At 35.8% G+C, this 15,302-nt stretch overlaps 1 protein-coding gene across 3 annotated transcripts in view; it reads left to right on the top strand.

Annotated features, from left to right (window-relative positions):
* Positions 1-2: 2 nt before the first annotated feature.
* The window catches only part of Homer1 (homer scaffold protein 1), a 141,092-nt gene continuing 125,792 nt past the window's right edge, over positions 3-15,302 (top strand). For 2 of the 3 annotated variants that reach the window (XM_048800189.1, XM_048800188.1), the window contains exon 1: positions 7-887. In XM_048800189.1, coding sequence (XP_048656146.1) covers positions 883-887 — 5 coding nt within the window. In that variant the 5' untranslated portion in view covers positions 7-882. Of the gene's footprint in view, positions 888-15,302 lie in introns of all 3 variants that reach the window. The other variant, XM_015497837.2, reaches the window with a different exon arrangement.

Below are 15,302 nucleotides of genomic sequence, written 5' to 3'. Positions count from 1 at the left end.
AGAGCGAAGAGGGGGCAGCCTCGAATGAAGAGCTGGGCGCGAGCCGGGCTCCATTGTGCTCGGCGGCGGGGGGCGGGAAGGGGCTGAGGGAGGTGGGATCGGGCCCCCTCCCCCTGCTCCCCGGCGTGCGCTGCGCCCCCAGCCTGCTGCCTGCCTGGAAATGGCTCCGTTTATTCTCCTCGGGAGAATGAATCGATCCTGCCCAGCCTTCTCTTCCTCCTCACCACCTCCTTTCTGCTCCGAATCTTAGGAGGGGAAAATTTAAAAGACAGATTCCGATGTGGAGTGCCGTGCACGTCGCGAGCTGCTGGGTTTGCACTTCCAGGAGATTTTTCTATATAGTTTTTTCTAATGTGAGCGCAGGGAAGCAGTGGCATTACTGCTTTTAGGATTTTTTATTAAAGTGCACGTCGCGTTGGGTTGCACAGTACACCCCCAGGGACCTGGTGTGGTGGAGAAATTTGAACCCACAGCCTTAGCACCGAAAAGGCCGAGTTACCAGGCTCTCCCTGAGTGTCGTGGAGGACATGAGCGAAATGACCAGCGAACTCATTTTTTATAGGACTCGGTGAAGCTGGTTTCTGCGTTTTCCTACATGTACACTCATTTTTGTGGAATAGAGTTGACCGCGATCTCCTCCACGCAGCATTTTAACTCTTAATAAGCAAATGCCACCTCTGTTTGAACGTTTTGGTATTGACGAGAGAAATCATTTTACCTAAGAGAACTAATTGAATTATCGACTTCATTGAAATACCTCCGGAAAAGAATCTCGGGGGGGGAGGTGGAAAGCAACTGCGAAATAGCAGACGGAGAAATTCCTTTGGAAGTTATTCCGTAGCATAAGAGCAGAAACTTCAGAACAAGTTTTCATTGGGCAAAATGGGGTAAGGATTTTTGTGCTTATCACAGTTTGGAATCTATTTATGTATGTGTGTTATTGAGTGGTGGTGGTGACTGTTTTGTTTGTTGTTTTCAAGCAAATCTGCTCTTTTGCTAAGCTGGTCCTACTTTAAAATAGAGGTGTGGTAACCTTTTAATAAGTTATTTTTGTATTTTTATAGTGTGGCACCAGAGGTCAGAATTAAGGAACATGCACATTTGTAACTTAAATATTCCTAATAAGATTATAATTACAAACAATATATTCTGTCAAATAACCGCTTCATTGATCAAACTGCTGCATCAGTTCCTTACCAAAATCATGTCATCTTAGGTTTTGTTGACGATTATCTTTCAAGGAGATGTACTGCCATTCTTTTCAGTACTTTGGCAGTAATCGGTTACACAAAGGAATGATTGTAACGAGTGGTTGGACTACAGTCCTTGAAAGTGATCCAGTGTAAATTGTTGCCCTCACAGTGCCCTCTGTTTTGTCCTTGAATCTCCAAAGCTAAAATGTATAGTTGATTTATTGGGCATTGAAACGAAAATCTGAAAGTCTCATTGATGTGGTCTCCACAGTGCGAGTCCACTGGGTAGATCTGAGCTGGAACAGGAAAAGCTTTTAATGAAAGGCACTTTTTCGCTTTTAAGTTGAGACCTTCAGCTGCACTGTCTTTCGTACCTAAAGCCAGAGAAGAGTACACTTCTCAAACTTTTAGCTCCTCACACTGTAGCTTGATAAAATGCTAGTGACTACCCAATTTAGGCTGGAGCCCATAGTATATTATTGCAGTAATGACCCACTCATGTCTTTGAGATTGTCAGTGCTTTCTGTTAAAGAAGTAGTTCCAGAATTTTCATTTTCGTGGTTGAACAAACATATCTAAAGTGTAGTTGAGAGACAAGGTTTGAAATGGACTCAAATTCGTTTTGATGATGTAGAGGTGTGCACACACTAATTTGGAGTAATTCAGTAGTACCTTTTTATGGGAGTTAGAATCTGAAGTTTATTAAACCCAAACAACTTTAAAAAATTTAGAACATATTGTAAGAGTTCTTCCTCAGGAATTAATGAGAAGGTGATAATTATTTTTAAGACTTAAATTATAAATTATGAGAATATATCTTGCATAACTTAGGGGTACTACTAAGAGTAATTTAAATACCTTATTCTATTTTTAGTGCTGCTCTTAGTCCTTTATTGACCTAAGGCGAATTACCTCACCAGTATGGACTGTTCTCTTATCTGTAAAGCGAAGGAGATAGGTGACTTTTAAAGATTTTTCCACCCTGTAAAAATGAATTATTTTATTCCTCCTCCCATTTTAATGATCACTAGTGGTTTCTTGAAGTGTACCACTGAGATGGAGAAATTTTCTCCCCTCTAATCTGCCTAAGCACTTAAATTGGGAAATAATGGCATTTGAAAAGTGTTTGGCTGAATTGCACCCATTTTAAATGAGAGAAAATACTGAAAAATGCTAATATTCAAAGCCTTTGAAATATGGCTTCCCTTGAGCTTCTGCAGATCCTCTGTTTAAAACGTGGTGGAGTGTGAGCATGCTTGTGCACACACACATAAAATCAAGCAGCAGTTTTTCATGTGGAAGGCTGCACTCTCCAGACTGTAGAGTGGTCGTATCATGGAAGAAAAGCAGTTTTCCACAACCTTTAAAGGACAAGACTGCCCATTGTTTTACTAAAGAAAGCAAGGAATGAACTATACTAAGGGGACTAGGTTTTAAAATATGACAGTAAACCTGTATTCGACACTAGCATAATTAAATTTGTTTATAAACAAGCTTGCCCTGTTTAAAGTAAAATTTTAAAGGTGGTGTTAAAAAGGAGTGGGCATTTGTGGCATTATTTTTCCAAACTATATTTGGAAATATGACCCTTTCTCATTTAAGAGTGACTTGTTTTATTTGAGTTGTTGAAAGAGGTGGAAATAGAAGAGGACAGCATACAGCAAAGGCATTTGCAAAAGTTTCTACACTTTTTAGGTTCATATACCTAACAAATGTTTGTGGAATAAAAAAGACACCTGGACCTACTTAAAGGCCATTTAAACCTGTTTCCTTTTAAGTTTTACCTGGGCAATCTAAATTACCATACTCAGACAGTTTAATATTGTGAATGAAGAATTTGACATATTACAAATATATTTGTGATTAATGTTAGGTTAAAATATGATTACTTTGCCTATACAGTTACAAGTAGGAGCAAAATCTAAGCAAAGGAATTATTTTTAATGAGTGATTAATTTAGGCAGGAAAAACATTAAGACTCCTGTAATCGTTTGTGAACTAAGTGGAAAAGGCAAAGAACAGCTGAAACGGACAGTTGGCAGAGTCTGTCAAAGTATCTTGGATGTTAGTAAACTTTTTAATTGCAGTGAAGACAGTTGAAGTAAAATATGTGCATCAGACTTTCCCCAATAAAGACGTTTATGTATGAAAGATAAGGTCCATGAAAAGCTTAAAAGTCTCTGAGAGAGAGCCCTTATTAGGTTTGACAACCCCTCTCCACCGCCCCAAGTCATATCTCATAATGAGAGTGGTGAGTCAGTAGCTATTTCAGAGCTATTAGAGTAGGCAATAGAAATCAAATAACTTCAACCAGTTATTTCATGCTACCTTTTGTTTTTACTTAGCTCATATTGGCAACCTAGTATTATTCCCCCTGTTAGCCTTGTTAGTCCCCCACCATAAGAGCTAGTTGTATTAAATAGGTTTCTCCCTTACTAATGGAGTTTAATTTTTTTTTTTTTAAAGTTTCACCTGCCTATCCCAACCTTGAGTCTCTCCTTTCCCCCATCTCCACATAACTTTCTGCAGTATGGAAGTGGTGCTGCTACTTTGCGACATGAACTGAGTCTTGTCTTTGTAAAAAGACAGGAAACTGACACTATTTGCATAACTTGCCTGCCTGATCAGAGGTTCTGATCTTGGGGGTTGTAGCAAAAATGCCGAAATCTTGATCCACCTTTGCAGGATGAGTAAGCTTTGTTGCAAAGGCAACCATCCTGTCAATCTTAAAAACAAAACAGTTTAAATACCAGTCCTTAATTCTTTATTTGTTCATTTTACCATCTTTCAGCAAGTATTATATGAGGCAAGTGCTGAGCTCAGTCGCTCAACTGAGACTAGTAAAATGTGCTCCTTCCCTCAAGGAGTTTATACTTTCAAAACTGGGAAGAAAGCAAGTTTAAAATAAAGTACAGTGGAATGTTGAGGAAGCTATAATCTTAGGCATTATAGAGGCACAAAATGTGTATGAGGGTTATTAAACGCTGCAGAAGGATAAAAGGTTTTGTGGAATAGGTGATATTACATAATGAAAGGTGAATAACAGGTGGGCCGGGTAGACAAATGAAAGGGCGTTCAAGGCAGAACAGTGAAGTCACCAAGAAGAGCAATTGCAAAAAACTTGGCATGGGCCTTCCTTCATTTGCTTGGCTTACCTTGGTAAGAGAGATTTAGAGCCTTATTCAGGGACCAAGTTAGCCTTGTAGACTGAATGAAAGACTGGGTTGTGCTGGCTGGTATATTTCAAGCTTCCTTAAGGAATAAACCATTGGTAACATGCATTTTTTTTTTTAAACATTGTGACCTAGTATGTTCACACATAATTAATAAAGTGGCAGAAAATAATACCCCTACTTTGTGTGATTGGCTCTGGTAGTTTCTATTCTATTCCATTCAATTTCATTTTTAAGAAGAAATGGCAGGATCCATGAAATTGATTTAACAACTGGCAGATTGAAAAACATTGCTCTTAGTGGTGGAACCAATATCGGGTTTTAAGCAAAGTGGTATAAGTAAGGGAAGTAGTATAAGTAAAGTTTTAAAAATCATTTAAAATTTGATATTGTATGTTGTCCTGTAAAACACCAAGCTAGAACAATGAACTCTGACTAGGTAGAGAAAATGATTGGAAAGCTCTGGAAAGTTCCAAAGTGGAGAGGAAAGAAATGGTGATTAAGAGATGTGTACCTGGCTGAGTGGGTCTACTTTAGAATTAGGGCTTTTTAGCTACAATGGTAAAAATGTTGGAAACAGCATGGTATCTTCCTTTCAGAGGTACTTTCAGGTGGTCATGAAATAGTGAATTTGAGAATTAAGGGGTTGATGAAAGAAATTGTCTTTATACATAGTTTATGGTTTGAAGTGATTGAATGGCTCAAATAAAAAAGATGGTAACATCTCAAAATGTTCATTCTCCCTACAGGCCCGTGATTTGTTTTTTCCTCCCCCAGTTCATTGGTATTTAGTCGAAGGGCTTAAAAGTATTTACTTTTAGTTACTAAATTGATTTGTTATTTAAGATTAATCTAACTAACAGGTCAGAAGAGTAGGGAAATGAGTCCAAATATTTAATATTTTCTGATACAATTTTTTACAATATAAATTTTATTCAAATGTAATTTTTAAATGACCATTTTAAATAGCTTTAGTATATCTTTACTAGTTAGGAACTGTCTAGTTGAATGAAATATGCAATATTTTGTTTCTGTTGCTTTTTTGTAATACTTGTGAGACCTGTGGCTAATACAGTAGAAATTCTTGCAGTTTCTGAGATTCTTTGTGAAATGAGCAAGGTTTTCCTAGAGATCACAAAGACTTATAATTTTGATGCATTATAAGTTTTAAAGTTCATTAAATATCTTCATCAAAAGAATGAATGTACAATAAAGAATATTTAAATAGATTTTTTTTTCATATTCAGAGTTGAACTTGGGAGTTTTTATTACTGAGCTGCATCCTCAGCCCTTTTTATTTATTTATTTTTTTAATTTTGAGAGAGGGTCTCATTAAGTTGCTGAGGCTGGCTTGAGATTGCAACCCTCCTGCCTCAGCCTCCTGAGTCTCTGGGATTAATGGTGTTCACCATCACACCTGGCCATTTATATAGATATCTCACCACGAATTGAGCTACAATTTTCACATCTTATTGAATGGTATTGCAGGAGTAGGTAAAACTTCAAAAGCTTTTCAAAAATGATTGTTCAGTGGTCTTCAATGTGTGAATTAAATCAAATGTTTAGAATCTTAATTTTAGGCAAAAAAAATCTGAAATTTTATAGCATACCTTTCTAGATAGTATAAAATTAGGCACTCTATGATCACTCTTTTTTTTTTTTTAAAGAGAGAGTGAGAGAAAGAATTTTAATATTTATTTTTTAGTTATCGGCGGATACAACATCTTTGTTTGTGTGTGGTGCTGAGGATCGAACCCGGGCCGCACGCATGCCAGGCGAGCGCGCTACCGCTTGAGCCACATCCCCAGCCCCCCTATGATCACTCTTGTTAAAAGACAGATTTATCCATGAACTTGTTCTTTATTTTATTTTATTATTTTTTTTTTACCAGAAATTGAATGCAGGGGTGCTTAACCAGTGAGCCACATCCCCAGCTCCCCCCGCTTTTTTTTTTTTTGAGACAGGGTCTTACAAAATTGCTGAGGCTGGCCTTGAGTTTTCCATCCTCCTGCCTCAGCCTCCCAAGCAACTGAGATTTACACCATGTACCACGGTTCCCAGCTGTGTTTTTAATTTTAGTATTTAATACTTCCTTAATATTCCCTTTCCTGTCTGATGTAAGTCTGACACATTTGTCATTGCTTTGTTCCTTAATAAAACGTATGAGAAAGAAAAAAAGTTGAAACTGCTAAGAATCAAAGCTGCTTGGTTTTAAAGCAATTTTTTTTTTTTTTGGTCTGGGGGAGGATAAAGTAAATGACATATCTTTTTTATGATTTGCCTTTTCCTCTACTTGGATTTTACTTTCCATTTTGTTTCTTAAAGTTTCCAAAAATCTCTTCACTTTTTTGGTAAGTTTAATTTAGAATTAATTTTATAGGGAATCTTTTTAGTGACTCTTTAGTTTCCTTGTAATGGAAAAATAAAAGTAATTCCTTATGGGTTTTTTCCCTCAATAATGGATGGTGAAGCTAATATGACTCTTAGTTAAAATAATTTAAAACATGTAGAACTAAATTTTTTTAAATATTTATTTTTCTGTTGTATTATTATTTCCTTACAGACTAGTACATAATACATAATGTATTAGTCTATTAGGAACACAATACCTTTATTTTATTTATTTATTTTTATGTGGTACTGAGGATCGAACCCAGAGCCTCGAAAGTGCTAGGTGAGTGATCTACCACTGAGCCACAAACCCAGCCCAAATTTTATTTACACTTACCTGCCTTTTAAGGTAGACTACTAAAGGAAGGCAAAACGTCATTGTTTCTTTGTATCAAAAAATTTAAAAGTTGTTAGTAAAATCCAGAAAATTAGTAATCAATATTTTATCTTTATAGTACATTTTACCTTTGCAGTTTCTCCAGCTTTTGAAAAGTCACCTTAATCCCTTAATACCTAATATTAGCTTAAAAAATCTGTTTTATAAATATTTTAATATTCTGTAAAACATGAAGAGCTTCCACATTATTTTTGAAAAGAGTTGGCACCAAGTCCTGAAGGAAGAACAGTTAAGGATTGAGAGCTCTTTGTGATATTACCTAACAAAGGCTAGAAGGAAATTAAACACAAAAAACTGCCGAAGACCACAGATAACAAGTTTTAGTTTGTAAGGTCATTTAAAGTCATGTTTATCACGTCATGTCTATTGGAATATTCGGATCCACGTGTTCACATGCCTTATAGGCCAGAGGGCTGTAGAAGAGTGTCTTTCATGTTCCCTGTCCCCAGTAGAAGGGTTTTTCCAGAATCATTTGTCTTTACTTGTAGAGTCTTAATGGAAGGGTGCTGGGAGGTTCTGAGTTCCAGCCCCAGCAGTGAGGGGTTAGGAGCCACAGCTCTGATAAGCATTTTTATGGGCATTAGACATTGTTTCCTAACAGACTAGTACACAGTACTTAATGTATTAGTCTGTTAGGAAATAACAATTAACTGAAAAAATTTAGGGCCCAATTTTAGTATATAGAAAATCCTGATTTCTAGTAATTAGTCATAAAATTGAATGTACCTGTTATTTTTCTAGGTAAATTGTTGAATCATTTCACCTTTACCTTTCAGTGTACCTCAGCCTTACTTAAGTAGGTATTACCATCCTTTTGTTTCATTTAAGTATCTTCAAGAAGTCAGGTTATTCTCTAAGGAACTTTTGTGATTCAGAATTTTCTGCCCTAGTTACTTTCAGTTTCTCCCATTCAGCTCTTAATAAGGATCTCTAAGATATTATCTTAATTATCTTAAATGGAATTGATTGTCAAAGATCTCAGAATACTCAGAAATTTCTATCAATGTTCCTTCATGGAAGATAGATCTATATATTCTCAAACTTACATGGGATAGTTATTTTAAAACTTTTTATATTATTTAAATATGCTTAGCCTATCTCTTTACCTTTTCCTTGCTTCCTTTTTGTGTTGTTTTCTATCATACTCTGTTGTTAATGAATATGTCTCTTAGCTTTTAGCATTAAAATTCATATGCTTCACCTAATGACTGCCATTTCTTAGGATATTTACAGAAGGAGGATTCCACCTACTCTTGTTTACTCTGTGTGGCCAGGGATCTGTATAACTTAAGCTGAATGGAAGAGCCTCAAGTCACCCTTAAATTCATCTTTCTTGAGATTCTGCTCATTTAAAAAAAAGAAAAAAAAATTCTATGTCTTGTTGGCTGCTCTTTTCCCTACTCAACTGATAATCTTCAAAATTTTAGTTCTCTATTTTCATTGCTGCTTTCTCTTAGTATTTTATTAGTGATATATATGCTATTTTGATATCAGTGTGGGGGAAATAGTAAGACTTTAATGATAATATTGCTGTTTAATTTTATTTTGCAATATATTAGTGTATTCTAAGATCATTATTATCTACAGGTATATTATAGCTATTCATATGGTAGGAAGCTAGTCTAAAGAATGTTTTCAAAGATGGTACAATGGTCATTTAGAAGCTAGGAGATAAAATATTTATGAATTTTTTATTTTTTTAGTTGTACATTGACACATTACCTTTATTTTCATTCATTTTTATGTGGTGCTGAGAATCGAACCCAGTGCCTCACACATGGTAGGCAAGCGCTGTGTACCACTGAGCTACAACTCCAGCCCAAATTATATATTCTTTATGACCTCAACTAGATAAAATATGCCTGTATATGTATAAAAAGATTCAAATGAGATTCATTTAAGTGCTTCCATGTTTATTCCTGGGAGGAAAGATTGAAACTGTATTGAGTGAGTCCTTCTGCTTTAGATTCTCTAAAATGAGTACATTTAAGTTTTGGAACTTATCTTGAGATTTAAGATTAAAGTATTTTAAAAATTTTGATATTTACAGTAAAAATTTATCAGGATCAGTCACTGTTCCTACATATGGATACATAGGTATTTGTATCAGCGTTAGCTTCTTCATCTCAAATTTTATTTCATTGTTTCATTCAGGATTGGCTAAACAGTTCCTACACAGCAAAAATTGTTTCTTATTTTAAATATGAGGAGTTTTCACTTATCAGAATATTAATGATAATCTGCACATTTTAATGGAGAAAGAGACCTACCTCGAAGGGAGAATGTGTCTTATGGGAGATTATGTAGTTGTGAAATGGCAGAGCATATACTAAAATCTTATAGCTCCTCAGGGCTCTTAGTTCAGGGGATCTTAATGGATACTCGCACAGAGAGACATTCATTTGGAGAGGGGTTTCTAATTCTTCACAGTTCTTTAAAGAAACATTCACATTTAATATAAGTTTGCATCTTGATGAGTTCTTTAAATGTATGTCTATTGTTTTTATTATAGATAGTGAAAAAAACCTCTTTTAATTTTAGTGAAGTTAAATCTCTGCTCAGTGTATTTGGAGTACATTGAAATACTTAAAAATGATTTTACATTATTGTGTTACAAAGTTTCCAGATTTGATCTGAAATTGTAAATTTTATCAAACTCTTATTATCTGCCCTAGTAGTTACTGGGCACATGAATCTTTGGAATATTTGAGTAGTTAGGATTTAGTTCTCTGAAAGTCTCAAATCAGAAAAAGAAAGCTTGATGTTATCTTGAAACATTTTTCTTAAGGCATTGAAAGTAGAGACCCATAAGTGGAAGGGACAGATGTAGTATATTGTACAATTTCTGAATCATAATGAGGTCACTAGAAGTTAACTTGATTTTCTCATTTGTAAGAGAAGATTGGATCATATTGTTCCCTGATTTAAAATTATTGTTAGTTTGAAATTATTTTCCCCTGAGGTCCCAAACTCTAATGTTGTCATTGGCTGGGGGAGAAAAGAATGTGTGATATTGTAAGGCAGAAGATGGTAGGGGTTAGTAGGGACTGTAGCAAAGTGAGGAGAACACGTGTGGCCTGAAGTCATTGTTTTTAAAAACCCTCTGGTCAAAGAAACACATCTAAACCTTATCCTTATTCCAGAAAACATTTTTTAAGCTACTGTGAACTAACAATTGATCAGGTCAGATACAATAAGTTTGGAAATATTTTAACTTTGTGGAAATGGGAAGACCAGAGCATAGTATGATGGTGGCAGAAATTAACAGTATATCAATAGTTCTCAGTTTTGGACCCCCATTAGAATCACCTAGAGGGATTGTTAAAAATAAAACAGATTGCTGGACTTCCTTACCCCTAGAGTTTTTGATTCTATGGTGGTTCTAGGATTGGGACCCAAATATTTGCTGATCTGACAAATCCCAAGTGATGCTGATACTGCTGGTCTAGAGACCCTATGTTGAAGAGAGATGGCATTTGATAAATACAGCTTACAAATGTGAGAAACTTATCCTTTCAAAAGCTCTATTGATTCCTAAAGGTTCTATGTCTGTCTCCTTTCAAGTTACACAAAGGTGTAATTTTGAAACTAGGAAGCAAACCACCTGATTTAGCTGCTGCATATCTGTTTTTATAAGCTAAAAGATCCGGGATAACTTGAAATTGATCTCTCTCCTTAGACCTGATTGTATGTAGCAGCAATTACCAGTTATGCTCATATCTTTTCTTAACTTTTTTTTTTTCTTAAAGTACTGGGAATTGAATCAGGGCTTGGCACATGTAGATAAGCTCTACACCACTGAACTGTATTCCCAGCCCCTTTCCTCATCTCCCTATTTTTGAGACAGAGTCTTGCCAAGTTGCTCAGGCTGGCCTTAAACTTGTGATCCTCCTGCCTCAGCCTCCTGAGTAGCTTGGATTGCAGACCTGCACCACTGTGCTCTATGTACATTTCTAATTCAGAGTTTCTTTTACTTTATGGTATTTCTAAATGTATCTTTATTATTATTATTCAACTATCTGGCACTGCATTGACTCTGAAATTTTTTGCTTTGAAAGAAAATATGATTTCCTTCTAAGTTGTTTTACTTTGATTTTCTTATTTGTCCACATGCCATAAATATTCGCTTTTGTTGTGTGGCAAATTGCCAACACTTTGGTGGCTTAAAACAACACCCATTTACTTTCTCATAGTTTCTGTGGGTCAGGAGTTCTGGCACTGGTTAGCTGGATCTTCCTCTTGGAGTCTCATAAAGCAACAATCAAGGTGTCAGCTGGGAATAAAGTCTTTTTTATCCATGGATGGGCATCCTCTTTCACTCTGCATTGGTTGTCAGTAGAATTCATTTTTTTTTTTTTTTAATTGCAGCTTTCAGAGACCATGTCTTCAAGGCCAGCAATAGAAGCCTCTGATTCATCATCTTTTCACCTGAATAGATCCAGGCTACTTAGAATAAGCTTTCTTTTGGCTAACTCAAAATCGGCTGATTCACGATCTAAACATTTGTGTATCATTCCATTGTGGGTACCCTCCTCCTTTCCAGTTTCAAAAAATATAACTTTGAACTAAGGGGAAGAAAAACCTGATTTTACCCACACTCAAGAGGAAAGGATTATACAGAAAATGCCTACTAGGTGATAGTAATCTTGGAGCTCATTTTAGAATTCTCCCTGGCATACCACATCATGTACTTGTAGATGTTTTCCAAATACTCAAATATCAATATATCCACTCTTTTTGATATTGTTTTTTGCAATACAGGAGATTGAATCCAGGCCTCACACATGCTGGGCAAGTACTCTACCACTGAGCCACAACCCCAGCCCTTTTTATTTTATTTTGAGACAGGGTCTCCCCAAGTTGCTTAGGTCCTCACTAAATTACTGAGGTTGGCTTTGAATTTGTAATCCTTCTGCCTTACCTCCTGAGTCACTAGGATTACAGGTATGTGTCACCATGCCTGGCAAGACATATTTTCTTACCCAATTTCCCTCTGTCCTTTTTGAACTGCATATTGGTTGGATGCTAGACCTCTGTTATGTCTTGTCTGCCTTTTTGCTTTCTTTTTATTTTGCTTTCTTAAAGAATTTCCCTGACTAATATTGGATTTTTAATTTCTACATAATGTTTAATTTCTAAGTCTTCTTTTTCAATCTTATTTGAGGACATAGAAAACAAATCTTCAAAAACACTCTATTTCTTAAATTCTTTCATGTTCTTTTTTGTTGATTTAGTTTCTTATTTCATTTAGAAATTTGCCTGGTCTATCTGGTGATCCTCAGCTGTATATAAGAATGAGATACTAAAAAGCTGATTAAGTGTTCTTTGTGAATTAGTGGGGTCTGCCACTGGTAGCCTTCATATTAGGGATTTAGGCAGTGAACTGGGCTTTTCATGGATGGTCTCCAAGTGTATGGTGAGGCCTATTCTCTGAGATTGTAGGTTTTCTCCCTGAGACTGTTCAGTTTCTTTAGAAAAGAATCTTTATCTTCACAGGTAGACACCTGTTCGCATTCTAAGAGAAAGGTAAGTATATTTTTCCGTGTATATATGTGTATATATAGGAGGCTTATCTGCTTCTGAAATTGGGGAGTAAATTCAAAATGAATTTTGAAGTGGGGAGTTTAGAACATGGTTCTGTTTACAGCCTCTTTCTCTTTTTTAATGCTAGAATCAGAAAAGTTCTGAAGGTATGTAGTTTTTTATTTGTTCTTTTTAGTTATACATGACAGAATCTATTTTTAAATGTTTATACAAGCATGGACTATATCTTTTTCTAATTAGGATCCCAGTCTTGTGGATGGTGAGTGAGATTCACTGTGGTATATTCATATATGTATATAGAAAAGTTACATCAGATTCATTCCACTGTCTTTCTCTTAATGCTTTTATTTTGGACCTCATTCCTGTTTTTTTTTTGTTTTTTTTTGTTTTTTTTTTTTTGCTATTGAGAAAGGTAGTTGAATGACTATTGGAGCTGCTGTGGGTTCTCATTTCTGTGTTATTTTAAATTTTGAATTTACTCCCCAATTTCAGAAGCATACCTCACATCTCCTCTGTAGTTTCTTTGCCTCTAAATTCCGGCCAGCAAGTTCTTGTTCACTTAGTTCTCCTTTGTACACACTTTGTGGTTTTCTTGGTTTTGTCCAGTCAGATACTATTCCTCCTATTTTCCATCTTTGAAAACTTCTGTTAAAATTGCTTATACAATGGTGCCAATTTTTCTGTTCTTTAGTGTCATGGGTTTATACCTTCTTTTTCCCTTTACTTTCATTTTAATGGAATTTTAGAAAAGGAAGATAAATGTGTGCAATTAATTTGCCATGTTTGACCAGAATCACTGAGCCCTTAGCTCTTGAATTTATATAAGACATCTTTCAGAATGTTTTGACAATGTTGACGGTTAATTGATTGGAATTTGGTAGATGATAAAGTGTCTGCTTTCTAAAAATCTTTCCCTTGTAACAACCTGAAAACTCAATGCATAATGTAAGCACATTTTAAGTTAAAAACTTAAAATTGACCATCAACCCAAACCTCAGCAAAATAAAGCATATACTTCTTTCAGTGGTGTTAGGTAACTAAGGTGTTGCTACAGTTTGTCCTCTAACATCAAGCCTTTTGAGTATTTAAAACAAAAAAATTAGGCCAGGCATGATGATGCATGCCTGTAATCCCAGAGGCTTGGGAGGCTGAGGCAAGAGGATTGTGAGTTCAGAGCCAGCCTCAGCAATGGAGAGGTGCTAAGCAACTCAGTAAGATCCTGTCTCTAAATCAAATACAAAACAAGGCTGGGGTTGTGGCTCAGTGCTTAAGTGCCTCTAAGTTCAATCCCTGGTACCATAAAAAAAAAAAAAAAAATTAAGTACTTAATTTGTGTCGTGAGTCATGCTAGATACTGGCAATACAAAGATGAGGAGTTAGACATGTAAACAAGAAATTAACTGATTTAAATGCTATAATAAGATAATTACATTGGGAGCACAGAGAAGGCAGAGCCCACCACTATTTTAGAAGGTCAGGGGCATTTCATATAACCATTGTGCTTGTTTTGGGCCTTAAAGAGCAAACAAAAAGTTGGGCTGGGGTTGTGGCTCAGTGGTAGGACACTTGCCTAGCATATGTGAGGCACTGGGTTCGATCCTCGGCACCACATAAAAATTAATAAATAGGATAATGTCCATCTACAACTAAAAAAAAATTAAAAAGAAAGAAGAACAAAAGTTGGGGAAGAGGGAGATGTGTGGGGAAAGTTGTTAGAGCATTTCAGAGGGGTGGCATAGGTAATACTGCAAAGAGAAAATATATACTAATTGGAAAGTTAAGGTAGTTAAGGAAGACGTGACTAAGAAAGTAGTTAAGGGCCAGATCATGACTGTGTCATGTTAAGAGGATTGTACTTTCCTCTGGATTAGTTGTGTTCATGTGGTCTTGATATGGTACTCATATTCATAAAAGATTTTGAACATCTTTCTTCATGTGTATATTATAAATTACATAATCTATGTGTATGCATATAATTTGTGTATATTTTTATAAATAATAGGTATAGTTGTATTTATATATGATAAAACATAAAAATAGAAATGAAAGAAGAGAACTAACTACTAATTGTACCCCTCTTTAGAAGCTGTTGCTTCAATGTTGAACAATAGAACAGTTTTAGGCTGGTAGTTATTATCATCCTTGTGTTGTAGATTAGCTGCACAGACTGCAAAATGGAGAAAGTGTTGGACTTGAGGGAGGGGTAGGTGTATATGTGCAAAATATCTTAGGCTCTTAGAGACACTCAAAATTTAATTGCAGGGCTGGGGTTGTGGCTCAGTGGCAGAGTGTTTATCTAGCATGCATGAGGCACTGGGTTCCATCCTCAACACCACATAAAAAATAAAATAAAGATATTGTGTCCACCTAAAACTAAAAAGTAAATATTTAAAAAGAATTAATTGCAAAATAGGTTAATTGTAGCAATTTAGTCAAGAATAATGGCTTGAGTTAAAATAGATTAGGGTCTGGATGCAACAGATTTAAATAGTAATATTTATAGGGTCGACAGTGAACTATTTAGATGGGGGAGAGCGGGGGTAGGAAATAAGGAGATTGTCTTGTTAGCCATTAGCTGAGATAGGGAACCAGGAACAGAGAAGC

This window comes from Marmota marmota, unplaced genomic scaffold (assembly GCF_001458135.2).
Source record: "Marmota marmota marmota unplaced genomic scaffold, marMar, whole genome shotgun sequence".
Lineage (NCBI taxonomy): Eukaryota > Metazoa > Chordata > Mammalia > Rodentia > Sciuridae > Marmota > Marmota marmota.
The sequence above is the reverse complement of the archived record's forward strand: the minus strand, read 5'-3'. Positions and strand labels throughout refer to the sequence as shown.